The 16,585-nt window shown below is 44.3% G+C and overlaps 1 protein-coding gene across 4 annotated transcripts in view; it reads right to left on the bottom strand.

Annotated features, from left to right (window-relative positions):
* Positions 1–2,792: 2,792 nt before the first annotated feature.
* LOC138489471 (zinc finger protein ZFP2-like) overlaps positions 2,793–16,585 on the bottom strand; it is a 456,038-nt gene continuing 442,245 nt past the window's right edge. For all 4 annotated transcript variants that reach the window (XM_069617207.1, XM_069617206.1, XM_069617204.1 and 1 more), the window contains one exon: positions 2,793–8,730. In XM_069617207.1, the coding sequence (XP_069473308.1) occupies positions 7,520–8,730 (1,211 nt within the window). In that variant the 3' untranslated portion in view covers positions 2,793–7,519. The remainder of the gene's footprint in view (positions 8,731–16,585) is intronic.

Genomic DNA, 16,585 nt, shown 5'->3' with positions numbered 1-16,585 from the left:
AACGAACATATGCAAATAATAGTTTAATTAAAAAAATGTGTCACTACAAAAAGACATAATAAAAATAGGATAAATACAACATACCCTGGGTTAACAACCAACATTTATGTGTGTGCTCCATCAGTATAAGGTGCTGCAATGTGCAATGCATAGTTCTGCAAGAACAGAACACAATTCTAAAGTAGAGGGGCTGGTTACATGCACTCAGTGATAGGAAGGCATGTTTTATAGTGAATGCCCTCGGCAGCCAAGTGTTCCTGCGGTCATATCCTCTCAGTAGTGCTGACACTAGAGCCAATGCCTGTCGCCTACCTGCATATAGTGGGTGAGCTAATAGTGATTAATGATAATGGGCACAACTGGTGATCAGAGGGGTCAGATGGTGTGCTACTTCTCAGGCAGTGCCCCTTCACTGGTGGGCAATGCATCCTACACAGGTGGAGTGTGGATAGGTGACAGGTGTGCCATATACATCTGTGTGGCCCATTACATTTCAGGATTGGGGATGCTGGTGTGAGAGTGAAGAGTTATGGTGCAAGTCTATGGACTGGGACTTTGTGAGTAATTTAGGATACATGGCACACCCTTTATGTGACTGGTATGGTAGTATGTTCTCACTGCACGTCAAGCGTTCCGAGGTGTGACCTGCCCGGTACACTGATTGTTGCTTAACTGCATAGTTCATGTCAATGGACAGCCCCCGGTCTGTAGGATGACAAGCAGTGTAGGCCTTGCAATTCTGTACTGGATGTTATGTTGGCAAAAGGACTGCCATGTAATTACCAGGCTCAGCTTGGTTTCTAGCCTCACGCTCGTCAGCACCGAGACCCTCCAGGCCTGCCATATGGAGGATGCTTCTGACCGTCTCCTTCTAGGAGGTCAGGTTAGGTGGCTTTACAGTGCCTCCTCCTGTGGCAGCTGTCTCCTTGCGATGCAATTCTAGGAGGCTGTGCGCCATGTAGTTGAGGTCGTTCCAGTGCTTTTTTTTACCTCTTCGTTTTAGGGGATCATCTTAACTGCTATTACTGTGTCACAGACCTGTGACCAGATGTCAGCCTTCCGCTGGCGTGCGCTTTTGTGACTTGTGACCCCAAAACAGCTGATCAGCATGAGCCCCCACCTTATCTGCGGGTACGGTGAGCTCTGCCTCTGAACTTTGGCTTGCGCGGTCTCACTTCTGACACTTTGGATTTACTTTTCTCTCCTGACACGATTCCTGTATCCTTCTGTGGGCGGCAGCTGGAAATGGGTCACATCCAATGGATTGGCTTTTTAAAGATGTCCGCTATGCAGCTTCCTGTATTTATCGCAGTGCCATTTCTGCCTTGTGCTAATTCTGCTGATCTTTGGAGAAATTACCGTTTGGTACTTCCTCCAAATACTACCTGCGGTAATGGTAATTCCTGCAATGTTTGGCAGAATTCGAATTAATTTGTGTTTATTTTACTCACTAATTTATACAGACTGAATTACAGTTACAATCAAACTGATTGATGAAGCTAATTCTGCTGGACACAGTGGTGGCAATGGTAACTGCGTATGATGGAATTACTACCATACTTACAGCCAAACTCATAATATGGCCCTTTATGCCTGGATCAGTGCCGTCGTTGAGAATTACATCTGTTTGTCAATTTGAATGTCCTTGGACTCTGAGACTAAGCAATCAAGCATCACCGAAACAGGGGAATGACGTGGTGGCGACATCAGGAATTCTACTCGCCACCATGTTAGAATCAAGTATTTTTTTGGGCAAATTGATTTGCAAGGATTCCAAACAAAGTCACCCACATGCTAGGACAACAAAGAAGAGACACCCCTACATGGTTTCTACAGAGACACTCCTGCAAGGAGGCCTGAACAGAGACACTGCAGCATGTTTACCTGAATAGTTGGTGGAAAATATCCAAGAATTTACTACAAAGCAGTTGTTTTCTTTTCCACTTTTCTCGGTCTACTCTCAGGTTTTGAAGATGCAGGATAGAGATGTTCGTCGCAGTGTCCATGGGAGTGTGAGGCGTTGTGAACTGTGTAAATATAGCTGTGATTTGAACATCTCTCAATCCAAGGCAAGCCACATATGATTGGAAGCTGTATATTAACTTTGACACACAATGGTAAAACACAGTGAGATGCATATTCATGTATGTGCATTCAGGGCTGTAGGCTTTGATAGCCTTTCTTTGCAGCGCAAGTAAAATACACAAGTCATTATTAAACCCTCAATTGCATTCAACACTAATGAAATTGACACATGTTCACTGGAGGGATCAAGAGACGGTGCTGACTTGGAGTCAGTAGAGGACTGTACATTTAAAATACATATTTTCTATATAAATGGCACAGACATTGGGCCTCATTATGACCCTGCCGGTCCGGAAATAACGGTGGTTGTAAAACCGCTGCCACCATTCTTTCCGGACCGGCTGATTAAGAGTCCTGCAGGCGGGAGGTGTCACTCCCGCCAGGTCTGACCTGGTGGGTTTAACACCACCCGCCTGCTGGCAGACATGGAAACACCGGCTCTGTCATAGACGGAACCGGTGTTTCCATTATCCTCATCCCCATGGAGTCCTATGGAGCTCCATGTGAATGGGGACTTACACAATTCCGCCTCCGGAATTCCCGGGTCACTGGGGTCGTAATGCCCCGGTGATTCCGGGAATCACAGAGGCGGAATGGTAATACGGGGTCCAGCGGTAACCTGACGGTTTTTCCGGCTCGGTTACCGCCGGACTTGTAATGAGGCCTTTGTATTGTTTACAATACAAAACATGAACACACACAGCGTATTCTTTGTTATTTCTCTCGCTTTATTATGAAAATCTATATTCTTTAATGAAAATATAGAACAAAGAACATGATGAATCAAAACCACATCACGGCTATTTGATAAACACGTTATTTTTCAAAGATCTTTAAGATTATGAAACTAATACATGAAACTTTACATTCTTGCACAAAACGGCTTTGTAAATTGTAAAATGGTCAGTTAAACAAATTCTGACTTTAACAGAAAACAAGAGAAATCCACAATATTGAAATGTGATGTCACGCAAAGAAATCATTCTTACTTGTGCAATACCAGTCATAAGAAGCAGATGCTGATAGGCTACAATTATAATTAGTCGTTGTATCTGTTCTTATCTGAAGTTGTTTATGTAAAAACATTTAGCAGAATTCATGGTGGTCAATGAGAAATGGAATCGAACAATGCAAAATCCTTTTGTGCAAGCAGGTAGCTACCGGGGATATGACAGTACTCGTCTTGGGAGGAGTTTCCAAGATGGATGACAATCGTGTCAGTTTTCCTGGCTGCGTGCCATATTAAATGTGTACAGCTAACAGTCAATTTGGCTTCAAGTCAAATGTCCAGTGCAACTGATTAAATAAATGACATCCACTTGGTAGGATTGGCCAACAGGGTAACAGGGGAAGTATTAAGCCTAAATACACCAGCTGTACAAGCAGGAGTCATGCGGGTCCAGAAGCCAAAGGGTGCTTTGTCTACTCTCAGGTATCTTCCTTTTAAAATCAATCAATCTACATTCTTGACTTTCCCCTCGTTAGTCTGGATTATGTCCCTTCCATTGAAACAGATTTACTTTCTGGAACGGATTACTGCTTGATCTATCCGCTGCTTTTCATACCGTTGATCACAATGTTCTTTCATCTAGACTTCTAGCTCTTGGTGCCTCTGGCTCTGTTCAGTAGTGGTTCTATTCTTATTTAGCTAATCTCACCTATTCAGTTTCATGGGCTTGTCACTCATCCTCTCCTTCTCCTCTACTGTTTGCGGTCGCCCAAGGCTTTTTTTCTCAGTCCTATTCTTTTTTTTGGTATACAATTCCATGCTCTGCTATTGTTTCTTCCCATAATTTCTCCCATCATCTTTATGCAAATGACACTCACATTTTCTTCTTTTTCATTTTTTCGGAGTCTCTGCATTCCAAACCTTCTGCATGCCTTTTCTCAATCCAGTCTTGCATCACCTCTAATTTTCTTCACCTTAATTCATCGAAACCTGAAATTCTCATTTTTTCAGTCAGGCCAGATCTCACCTCCCCTATTCCTCCCCCCTCCATTCTCTTTCCTCCTTCTAGCCCAACTCTTTCTATCTCTGCTCATACGATTGGCATCACTTTTGACCCTTAATTGCCTTTTTCCTCACACATTCTAGCTCCTGCTCTCATTCGACAATTCCATTTATTTAACATACGTAAGGTCCACCAACTCCTAATTTCTTGTGCAACTAAACTTCTTGTTTCTAGCATTATTCTCTCATGCATCGATTATTGGTCATCTTTCGCTCTTGGCTTACCTGCTCCTCAACTTACTCCATTTATTTCTATTTTCCACTCTTCCTTGTGTGCTACCTCTCTTCTTGTGATGCCATCAATCGGGCTCGTGCTTCTCTCCATAGGCTATCTTATGTTCGCCTTCAATAATATTTCCTTTGTATTATTTTTACAATGTCTCTATGGCATGGAACCCTCTTATCTCATATCTCTCATATCCTGGTACCAGCCGCCCTTAAGCTCTTGAATCACTCCTTCTGTCTGTTCCCAGTTCACCGTGTGCTCAATCTCGTTTTTTGTTCCTTCTCATGGCTGCTAAATTCTGGAATTCCCTGCCTCTGATTATTCAATATCTTACCTCCTGTTCTTGCTTTCGTATACAGTTGAAAACTCACTTTCTTTCTTCCTTCTAAATGGATCATTGGACACTAATTGTACCTTATTTGTACCATTGTTACTAATTATTTTTCAGTACTTTGGCGATAAGTGTTAAATAAGCACACATAAAATGAAACAAATGGTGGAAACAGCTGATCTCACAGGACTTCACTACCTGGGTAAAATAGAGCAAACAGCATATTTGATGGCTGTGCCAGGACTATGATTCTGGTCTATGAGCAAGAATTGGCAATTTGACATTTTTTTAAAAAAATCTGAATTTTAATGTTTGCTTCAATAAATTGGAGGCACAACTAAAGTAAATAGATGAACTGTCTTGGTAACAAGAAGCAAACCACTTCCAGCTGCCATCTCCCACTAAACTCCTCATTGGCCTAAACATACCCGTTTTCCAGTGCTCTAATTTTGTGTTGTTATTTTTTTTGGGGGGCTAAAATAAGTTTCTTTTTACCTGTTTTTGCAACAATATTTTTTTTCATTTCCATGGTTACAGCATTAAGGGGCATCGTGATGTTTTTTACCTATACTGGAGGCACACTGAGTCTGTCACAGTATGAGATTTGGCACTGCACATAAAGATAGCCTGTGTGTCCCATTATCCTTCTTTGGCCAAGTGTTAAGAAGAGAAGGCTGCTGGGCATCTAAACTCAATATCTTTACAAGAGAATATGTATAAACACATGTTAAACGAGAGAGAGAGCATACTGAATATGTTTCTATTTATCAGTTTAAAAAAAACTCTAATTGCAAGTGAAAACAGTTATTGGTTTAGTGATAATACTGTATCGGGAAGATATATAGATGACATTGAATATGGATCATGCATACCAGCATAAGATTGGTTCCTAGCTACTCTAGAGGTACACCCACAGCAATATTGTTGTCTAATAGTAAGCCTGTCGGGTACTCATGGGTTGTAGTTTCTCTTGCACTAAGCAGAGAGATACAACTCTCTTCAGATCCTTGCGGTGTGAATAGCACTCTTTACTGCCACAAAACCAGCCACAGTCCCTGGTGGACATTTAGACCTTCTTTAGGGGTGAACGTTATGCATTGGCCTGCAAGGTATTAAGACAATCTTGATAAGGGTATCCTCATGACAAACATGACGTGTTGTGTGGTGCTCTCTAAGGAACAGACCAAGTTTCTGAAAGTTCTCAAAAGGGGTGTTACATCATGCTTGGCCCTACACATAATCCTATCAGGGGCAATTCGGTTCACTGACTATCAAAAATGTTCCACATATGATCTGAAGAAGTGGGCTTTGAAATATAGGAGGGCGACCAGAACAGAGCGATGGGGTGGGTGTTTGGCTCCAGTGCAGGGGGTAGTGTACACCTAGCATTGAATTTGCATGCCCTCAAACTGGATACCCTTGTACACTTTAAGACTAGTACAAGGATCGTAAGTGTGAACAATCCTGTGGTGTAATCCCTTACACACTTGTTCAGAGAGCTCTTCTGGGTGACTGGGTATCATTCCCTTTCTCTCTTCTTTTTACTTTTCTTCCCACTTTCACCCTCCTTTGTCATCTTTTCCTCCTCAGAAATTACCTGGTGGTAAGGAGCACAACTGCGCTGTGATTGGTCACCACTGCATAGTTACACATGGATTCACAGGTTTCTACTTTTTTCATGCCTTGTACTGTTTTCTTTTGAGGTAAACTGTAATATTATGTTTTTCAAAAACAGCTGCTTCTCTAAATTATAAACCGTGTGGTAGCGTATGATCTGGTACAGTACATAATCATGTACATCTCAAGAAGGACGAAATGGTACAAAAACCAATACTTACATAATGCATGCAGATTTAGTGAAACACTGCCAGCAGAATATCAGTAAATCCACATCTGTTACTACTGCACAGCTGGTATTTCTGTAATCTAGGCTGACACCTCAGATTACTATTGGCGTGAACAGAAATGATCGCCAGCAGTAAGGCGGTAATAAGGGCCACGGTGTAGGCCGGTGTTATGGGCCCTATGACAGAATCTACAGGTATTTGATACTAAGGTTGTTTACCCTCTAGAATAATAAACAATCCTGCCCTTGGCCCAGCACTTGTGTGTAGTCATGTATAATTTTATCATTGGATTTCAGTTTCTCTTTCCTTTAGAATTCCACTGTTAATTACTAATCAGCAGGCGTTTATGTGCCAATTGTTTGTAATTGTCACTACACATATGCTGCCTCTCACCGTCTTTAATGTGCTAATTTTAATTTAAAAATAAATTGTTTTTAGTTAATGTTCAGGGTTTTCCCAGGATAGCATCAACTCATTAGGTTCCTGTTTGCATTAATTCTGAACCAGGAATTGCTGGGATCAAATCCCTCATGGAATTCAGGAGAGCCACTCTTTTAACACCCTGTCTAATTCTTCCTCCTCCACTACCCCCACGCATTTGCCCCCACATAACCTCCTGGTGTTTCTCTTTCTTCCGCTTGTCATTCTGATCTTGCTTCCTAGTGCTAAGAAGCAGCTCACTTTGCATTGTGCATGATTCAAATGACAATACATTTGAAGATAAAGTTCTATGCATTACGTAAGAGCGAGTCGGTTGCTTTGCGGGGTTGAAATTCACAAAGGGTTAAAGCACTTGCCACACTCCAGGCGTTTGAAGGACCTTTTCACAGAATGGATCCTCTGATGCCTGCTCAGCACTTAACAAGCTTAACTTGCACTCTGTACGCTCACAGGGTTTCTCCCCGATATGGCAGCTCTGATGCTTCCTTACGGTTGAGATTTCATGGCAGATGTTTTTGTACTCGGCACCCCTGGGCCATCTCCCAAGCATGGCCCTTGAATGGAATATGAAACAGGATTTACAGAATCCTCACTTGCACCATGTGGGTCCTCTGATGCCTGCTCAGAGCTGAGGAGTGAGTGAAGCTTTTCTTGCACTCCGTGCATCCATAGGGCTTCTCGCCAGTATGGATCCTCTGGTGTCTGCTCAGAGTAGAGGAGTGCCTGAATGTTTTTTTGCACACTGCGCATTCATAAGGCTTCTCTCCAGTATGGATCATGAGATGTTGGGCCAGATGTGAATTCATAGTGAAACTTTTCTCACATTCCATACACTGGTATGGTTGCAGTCCAGTACTGATCTTCTGGGGCTGGCTTAAATCTGAGCTTTTGTCACCTTCTGTACACTGGGGCAATCCATCTCCGGTGTGAGATTTCTGATGTTGCCTCAGGTATGACAAAGAGCTATAGTGCTTACCACATTCAGTGCATTTGTAGGGCTTTTTCACGGTATGGCTAATGCGATGCCGGATCATATGCGCCTTCTGAGCGAAGCTTTTCTCACACTCCATACACTGGTAGGGCCGTTCCCCAGTATGGATCCTCTGATGTTGATACAGATTTGAGCTCTGAATGAAACTTTTCTCACATTGCGTACACTGGTATGGTCGTTCCCCTGTATGGCTCCTCTGATGCTGGTACAGATGCGAGCTAGAAATAAAGCTTTTTTCACATTGTGTACAATGGTATGGTCGCTCCCCGGTATGGACCCTCTGATGCTGGATTAAATGTGAGCTTTGTGTGAAACATTTGTCACAAACAGTACACTGATACAATCCATCTCCAGTGTGAAATTTCTGATGTTTCCTCAGGTAGGACATAGAGTTAAAGCGCTTCCCACATTCAGTGCATTTGTAGGGCTTTCGCCCAGAATGGATCATGTGATGCTGGGTTAGCTGTGACTTCTCAGTGAAGCCTTTCCCACACTCTGCACACTGGTATGGCCATTCTCCAGTATGGCGCTTCTGATGCTGGTATAAATTTGAGCTCTTTGTGAAGCTTTTATCACACTCCATACACTTATAGGGTCTCACAACTGTGTGGGATCTCTTGTGTGTAATTAGACCCGTTCTGGTATGGAACCTCCTGCCACACACACTGCAGGTAAACGCTTTACCCTTCATATGGCCCCTCATATGTATCATGAGCTGGGAAGGCTCGTTAAAGCTCTGATCACAGTACGTGCATCTTCTGGGGTTCATTTGCAGGTTGTTGGTTTTGGATCCATTTTCTGTTGAAGGAAGCAGATGTGCAAGGTATTATTTCATGTCATCGTACATCTGAAAAATTAATAGATCTGGGATAGAGCTGTATGTTCTTGATCCCATTTCCCTCGAACATTAGGGGAGATCCTAAGGGAATCCATTTGTTCCCTGTCCAGCAGATTACATTCAGCCATAAAAATAACATTTTGACAACTGAACAGCATTGATAGGTTTACACTATAAAATAAATACTAATAATCTTTTGAGCATTCCTCTGTCCAGAGCATTGAAATTAACAAAATGGAATTGCTCGGTGAATTCTGCAATCATTTAAAATCATAATGATTACTATATCCTTCTTTACATTTTGAGATGAATTGGGAAGACCTTAGTATAAATATCACTTTTAGCATGTAATGTAGAATTCATTATAGAAAAAGAGTGAAAGAAAGCAAATGCAGTTAATAAATGTAACATGTATGATGGTGGTTTCACAACATGGGATCCGGGATGAAATTCAGGATGCTCTAGTGCATCCTGCCCCAGCCAAGATCTTATCGCCATGGTGCTTCGAGTTGATCAAAGTCTTCGGGAGCGCCAGTCTGAATGACGGAAACATGATAGTAGTCAACGTTTGCGTCCGCTCTAGTAAATGTGTATCCTGCCCCAGCCATGATCTTATCGACATGGTGCTTCGAGTTGATCAAAGTCTTCGGGACCGCCCGTCTGAATGACGGAAATATGATAGTAGTCAACGTTTGCGTCCGCTCTAGTAAATGTGTATCCTGCCCCAGCCATGATCTTATCGACATGGTGCTTCGAGTTGATCAAAGTCTTCGGGACCGCCCGTCTGAATGAAGGAAATATGATAGTAGTCAACGTTTGCGTCCGCTCTAGTAAATGTGTATCCTGCCCCAGCCATGATCTTATCGACATGGTGCTTCGAGTTGATCAAAGTCTTCGGGACCGCCCGTCTGAATGACGGAAACATGATAGTAGTCAACGTTTGCGTCCGCTCTAGTAAATGTGTATCCTGCCCCAGCCAAGATCCTATCAACATGGTGCTTCGAGTTGATCAAAGTCTTCGGGAGCGCCAGTCTGAATGATGGAAACATGATAGTAGTCAACGTTTGCGTCCGCTCTAGTAAATGTGTATCCTGCCCCAGCCAAGATCCTATCGACATGGTGCTTCGAGTTGATCAAAGTCTTCAGGACCGCCCGTCTGAATGACGGAAACATGATAGTAGTCAACGTTTGCGTCCGCTCTAGTAAATTTGTATCCTGCCCCAGCCAGTATCGGTATCCAATAAAAATGTAGCTAACAAAAATGTAGTCAATGAAAAGGTCTTGGTGAAAATACATCTGCAGTGAAAAAGTTGCCAAGCAAAAAGTTGTCAAAAATGCTACTGAAAAGTAGCCAAAAATGTAGTGCTGCTAGGGCAATTGTTAAGGTTACTGAGGGTTTAGTGGGTTTGTGATTGCTGGTTTAGGGTTAGGATAGGGGTTCGGATAGGGGTTAGGGTTAGAGTAAATATGTTGGGGTGTGGTTAGGGTCGATGAAGTGGGAGGGTAAGTGTTATTCTATGGGTTTGGGTAAGTGTTAAAGAAGGAATTGTACAATCGGACCGAAAAAAAGGTCTGACCATACAAAAAGTCCGAAAAATGCTACCACCAAAGGTTCGAACACCAAAAGTTCGAACCTTTGGTGGTAGCATTGTAGGTAAGTATATAAAAAAAAAGACTGTGGGGGTGTCCCCCGCAACACCCCGCTCACTATACTGTGTGGTATAGTGAGCAGGTGTTGCGGGGACACCACTGCAGCACACCTGAAAAGAAATAAAAAAAAAAAAACAGGGGCTGCAGGGTTGTACCTGGCAACACCACCGCTCACTATACTTTAGAATATAGTGAGCGGTGGGTGCGGGGGAAACCCCTGCAGCTCCCAAAAAAAAAAAAAAAAGGACCCTGCGGTGCCGGTTCCCGATCACAGAAGTGAAAGGGACCAGGCTTTGCAAGGACACAGCCTGAAGAAAAGCTAAGTAGGGTTTGGTTATGTTGGGGTGTGTTGAGGGTGGGGCTGGGGGGTGTGTCGTGGGCGTGTTGTGGGTGTGGCTGAGGGTGTGGGTATGTAGGGGTTTTTAACGTGTGTTCGCATGGGAAATGTACAAACCTTTTGTGGTTCGTACATTTCACATGCAAACTGTTCAGCCGCGGGAAAATCAGCTGCGGTCGGATCACATAGATCCGTTAAAGAAAGGGAAACAGAGTTTGAAAAGTGCTGGTGATTTTGGCGCAGGATAGCGGTTAGGATAAACCTGGAGGTTAGGGTAGAATAAGCATTAGGGTAAGTGTTAGAGTTGCCGTTAGGGTAAGGTTAGTATTACAGCAAGGGTTTGAGTTAGGGAAGGGCTATATCATCTGTGGTGAGCTGGTAATAGGTTCACTGCTCATTTTCCATTTATTTATATTGAATGACTACATTTTCTAAAACGACTTTTTGCTGACAATATTTTCACCAGATTACCCATTTCCTGGGGATATATTCACATTGGACCCCACTATCAAAAGCTTATCTTGCAAGTGGCTATAGGCCAACTGGCCTAAGCCCCGTCCACCTGGTGCCTTCCAGGTTGCCGGTCTTTTCCCCAAATAGCAAGCCCCGCACACCTGGTGCCTTCCTGGTTGCTGCTCTTTTTCCCTACTTAAGGAACACTCAAGCCTCTTTTCCTTTGCAAATAGGGAGCCGGTGCAAGTGGCTCAAGGTCACCTGGCCTACGCCCCACCCACCTGGTGCCTTCAAGGTTGCTGCCCTTTTTCCCCACTTAGCAAGCCCAGCCCACCTGGTGCCTTTCCTGGTTGCTGCTCTTTTTCCCTACTTAAGGAGCCCTCCAGTCTCTTCTCTGCAGGTGGGGAGCAGGTGCAAGTGGAGGTAGGTCACGTGGCCTAAGCCCCGCACACCTGGTGCTTTCATGGCTGTCCCTCTTTTTCCCCACTTAGCAAGCCCCACCCACCGGGTGCCTTCCTGGTTGTCGCTCTTTTGCCCAATTTAAGGAGCCCTCCAGCCTCTTTTCCTTTGCAGAGGGGGAGCAGGTGCAAGTGATCTAGGTCACCTGGCCTAAGGCACGCCCACCTGGGACCTTCCTGGGTCTCACTCTTTTTCCCCCACTTAGCAAGCCCCGCCCACCTGGTGCCTTCCTTGTTGCCGCTCTTTTTCCCTACTTAAGGAGCACTCCAGCCTCTTTTCCTTTGCAAATGGGGACCCGGTGCAAGTGGCTCAAGTTCACCTGGCCTACGCCCACCCACCTGGTGCCTTCCAGGTTGCTGCTCTTTTTCCCTACTTAAGGAGCCCTCCATTCTCTTCTCTGCAGATGGGGAGCAGGTGCAAGTGGATGTAAGTCATGTGGCCTAAGCCCCGCCCACCTGGTGCCTTCCTGGCTGTCCCTATTTTTCCCCACTTAGCAAGCCCCACCCACCGGGTGCCTTCCTGGTTGTCGCTCTTTTTCCCAACTTAAGGAGCCCTCCAGCCTCTTTTCCTTTGCAGATGGGGAGCAGGTGCAAGTGATCTAGGTCACCTGGCCTAAGGCATGCCCACCTGGGACCTTCCTGGGTCTCACTCTTTTTCCCCCACTTAGCAAGCCCCGCCCACCTGGTGCCTTCCTGGTTGCCGCTCTTTTTCCCTACTTAAGGAGCACTCCCGCCTCTTTTCCTTTGCAGATGGGGAGCAGGTGCAAGTGGCTCAAGGTCACCTGGCCTACGCCCCACCCACCTGGTGCCTTCCAGGTTGCTGCTCTTTTTCCCTACTTAAGGAGCCCTCCTGCCTATTCCTTTGCAGATGGGGAGCAGGTGCAACTGGATCTAGGTCACCTGGCCTAAGCACCATCCACCTTCTTAGCCCTGCCTCTTCCTTCCTGCTCTTAACTCTTAGATTGAGGGTGTCTCTCGCCCAGGCATCCAAAGCCAAGGGCAGTCGAAGAAAAGGGCAATTCCTGTTTGGACCTGTTCGGACCAGGACGACCCAGGGCCCGAACCCCTGCTCAGACAGCAGGTAAGCATGCACCAACATGTGTCTAAACCCGGTGTCTCCACAGTCCACCCCCGCCCCTTCTGATCCAACCGTGATGTTCCCTTGTTCATCCCACCCTTCTCGCACACAGGGGTTGCCTGTTTTGCTTGAATCTTCTACCCTCATCCCCCTCCATCTTACTTCTGCAGGAGTCTGTCCTGATAGATTTTGGTTTCACCATCAACGTCTTGTGGCCAATGATGGATTTGACTTTTATGGACTTCATTGATTTACGGTGTGTCACCCATTCTCAACTCTCATGCTGGACTTCCTTTGCATCTTGTACTCACGGTGGCCCTGAATCATGCTGTTCCCATCTTCATCTTGTATCCTGGCTTGCAACATTATGTGTTACTACTGACTTCTGCAATTGTATTCGCTCTCCCACTCTTATTGACTGCTTACTCTCTGTTCTCTCCTCCTCTCACTTTTCCTATCTCCTCCCCTCACTTTCTCCTATGCACTTACTCTATTAGAATTGTCCCTGAGCAACCTCATCTGTCTCCTCCCCTCACCCCTACCCCCTCCCCTTGCATGTCTCTACTTAGAGCATAACAGGGGATTGCGTATCCTTATATTTCCTGACTTTACCAACAATGCAGACCAAGATCTTGCCCAAGAATGGGAGGAGAACCTCACTGTGAGTTCTGAAAAAATGTTAAAATTATTGATTATTCACGCAGAACGAGAACATGAAAGGGTATCCACACAAATTGAGACTTTACATAAGGAAATAGAAGAAATGGGAAATTCACCAGTTGTCAAAAAGAAAAAATTTGACACAATGCACACCATTTTGAAAGATTATCAAGACGAGATCAAAATTCGGAAATTCCGAAAACAATTTCGGGACGAGAGAGATTACAAAAATGACAGAGTATACACATTTCAGGTTAAGTTTGATAAGGATAATATTGGTCCGATGGTTAAAACACCTATGGGAACTCCAGTCTCCTCAGAGGGTGACTCTGAGGAAGAACCATCTAATATATCAGAAGGCTCAGGGGAAGATAATCCTATCGCCTCCGTAACACATCGTAGAAGGGGTTTCACAGCGGAAATTAAAAGGCACAAAAAGGGCATTTTTCCAATTACAATGCTAATACGAATAAACATGTGAGATTTACTGTCCCTTTAGGATGTACTACAGCAACACCAACTACATCTTCAGAGGAAGAAGAGGAAGAGGATCTAGGATCAGATATAGGGCACAACATAAACAGACGTCAAACCAGGGCCAGTCTGAGGAACCTACAATCCAAATCTATTCTGAAAACCTAGTCCATAATCTTTCTTCTAATGCTATTCATGTACAAGTGGCTGCACGACGAATTTTCAATTCCTCACTAGCTATTTATATTCTTTCGCGGTTGTCTGACTCACGAGTGCGGTCAGGTCCGAGTCCCTTTTTGACATGAATACATTTTTTGGCTAGAATTGCATCTTGGAGCTTTGCCTTGAAGAAGACCTGTGGAGGTCGAAACACGTGTTGGCATATTACTCTGACTCTTGAACATGGACATGATTAAATTATGAAAAATAACGTTGTGAATGTTATTAGTGACTTTCATTAGTGTTTTGCTTCATTTACTAAACTTAATTTCTCATCGCAAGCTATCTATCTTGTGGTGCTAGCAGCGCATTTATTTTGGTGAAACAATTACTGTTTCTTCTAAGTCTTGTGTAGTATGTCCCCAAAATAAGATACCAAAACACAAACATTTGGGTCTCTTACATCAACCCGATCTTGCTACCCGACCCTGGCAAATCATATTGTTGATCTACCACCGTCTAAAGGATATATCACAATCATGGTCATGATAGACACGTTTACCAGAATGCCCCACTTCACTCCGTTATACAAACTACCAACGGCGGCTGTGATTGAAACTTAATTTCTCGCAGAAATTATTCAAATACATGGGCTTCCCTCTACCATTAATTCTGATCAGGGTAGCCAATATGTCTCAAAATTGTGGACTCAGCTTTCCAAACTCTTGGGCATAAAAGAGCATCATCAGGATGTCACCCACAAAGCAATGGGATCACAGAGAGGGTAAACAAAACCCGCAAACAATACCTTTGTTGTTTCAAAACACAGGTGGATGACGATTGGGTAACTTTAATACCAGTGGCTGAGCTGACGTACAATAACAACGTCCACTGTTGTATAGCAACCAGTCCTTTCAATTGTTCTCATGGTTTTCATCCTATAGTCTTCCCTACACAGCTACCCAAACAATTTAACCTGCCCTCACTGGATAAGTGGATGGCCGATCTGACTGCAATACATAGAAAGGACAAGGAACACCTGGAAAAGGCCAACTGAAACTAACCAGAGTCTTTGTCAGGAAGACCAAAGAAAATGTCGGTTTGTGTCCAAAACCTATACTTGCCCTCACAACTACTTGAATATGTGTAGGGATGTCAGCATCAAAATAAGAAGCGTTCAAATAACAGTTCAGAGCTTCTTCGAGGTTGTGGTTGGAAGTGGGGGGTTCCCTCCCCCAATATTCAGGATGATTCACTGTCAAAAAGGGGTGTTGCCTTTCCCACACTTTCAAGTATCCTCCTGTTCCAAATCAGACAATTCCTTGGGATATTTCTCAGCTTTTTTGGCAGCGCCTTTCATCAATTTCACCAATATAACAAAAGTTCTGTTCAATAATATCAAATCACCCAAGTTTCTCCTGGACAGTCAAACACAAATTTATGGGTGAGTTAAGTGGCTTTTCCCTTACGTGGGTGTATTCGGCCTAGGTGCAGTTGTCAGACCACACAGTTCACCCATTACAGGTCACACAACCAACACACCTAACTTCCTTACTTGCTTCTTATTCACAGTTACACTGACACTGTTTCAGCTTCACAGTAGAACTGGGTTTCCTCCTGAAACTATCTCTGGACTTGTTTTGCCAACAGTCACTTGTTATACTTTAAAATATTATCAAAGCTTTTGCCACTGTTTATTTTTTCAATTTGCACAGTTCTTTATATGCTTATGGCACTTGCCAAAGCTTGGTTTCTTCAGTTTACACAATTCACAGAATCTTCTATTCTCATGGCACTTGCCAACACTTTATTTTCTTCTTCAAAGTTCCTTTGTATCAGGGAATATCCCGAACTGCTTGCAATTCAAATCATATTCAATCACACTTGCTTTCTTTAGGTTTGGTAATCAAAACACAAAGCTTCATTTCATTCAATTTTCCAACTTTCCCCCCGTACAAACTCCCCTGCTAGAGCCCTCTGCTCCTCTAACTCCAACTCTTTGATTGTCAAACGCTTCTCCGAGCAGATAGTGGGGGCAGGCCTCTCTCCTCGGCTGGTGCCTCCCTTTGGAACAGCCTCCATGTCCTTCTTAGACTTGAGCCGGACCTCCTTAAGTTCCAGAAACTGCCTGAAACTCTGCCTTTCTCTACCTCTTTCCCTTCCCTGCTTATCACCCCACTGCTGCTGAGACTGGTTGCCTGGTCCTCGTGACTCTCCCAGGATACCAGGCCCTTCTACCCAGTCAATAACAGCACCTCTCTCCCACTACACTGCCCCTGCGGGCCCCTGCTTGGCAGCTCTACATCCCACACCACTTGGGAGTAGCCTGCAATAGCACTTGGTCTGAGGCCTCTTCCTTGGCTTCTCTTGGCACTTCCCTCCCGGGCCCACCACCAGCACTTGTACATTCCTTGCCCCACCACCCATGTCTATCTCCTGCACTTCATCACTGCACTTGCATGTCTGAATACCACAAGGCCTAGTAGGACTACGACTGTATAATTACTGTTTTCCCAATGTTGTTTCTCTCCCATCTTCCCTTCATA

This window comes from Ambystoma mexicanum, chromosome 9 (genome assembly GCF_040938575.1).
Source record: "Ambystoma mexicanum isolate Mex_15411 chromosome 9, UKY_AmexF1_1, whole genome shotgun sequence".
NCBI lineage: Eukaryota > Metazoa > Chordata > Amphibia > Caudata > Ambystomatidae > Ambystoma > Ambystoma mexicanum.
The sequence above is the reverse complement of the archived record's forward strand: the minus strand, read 5'-3'. Positions and strand labels throughout refer to the sequence as shown.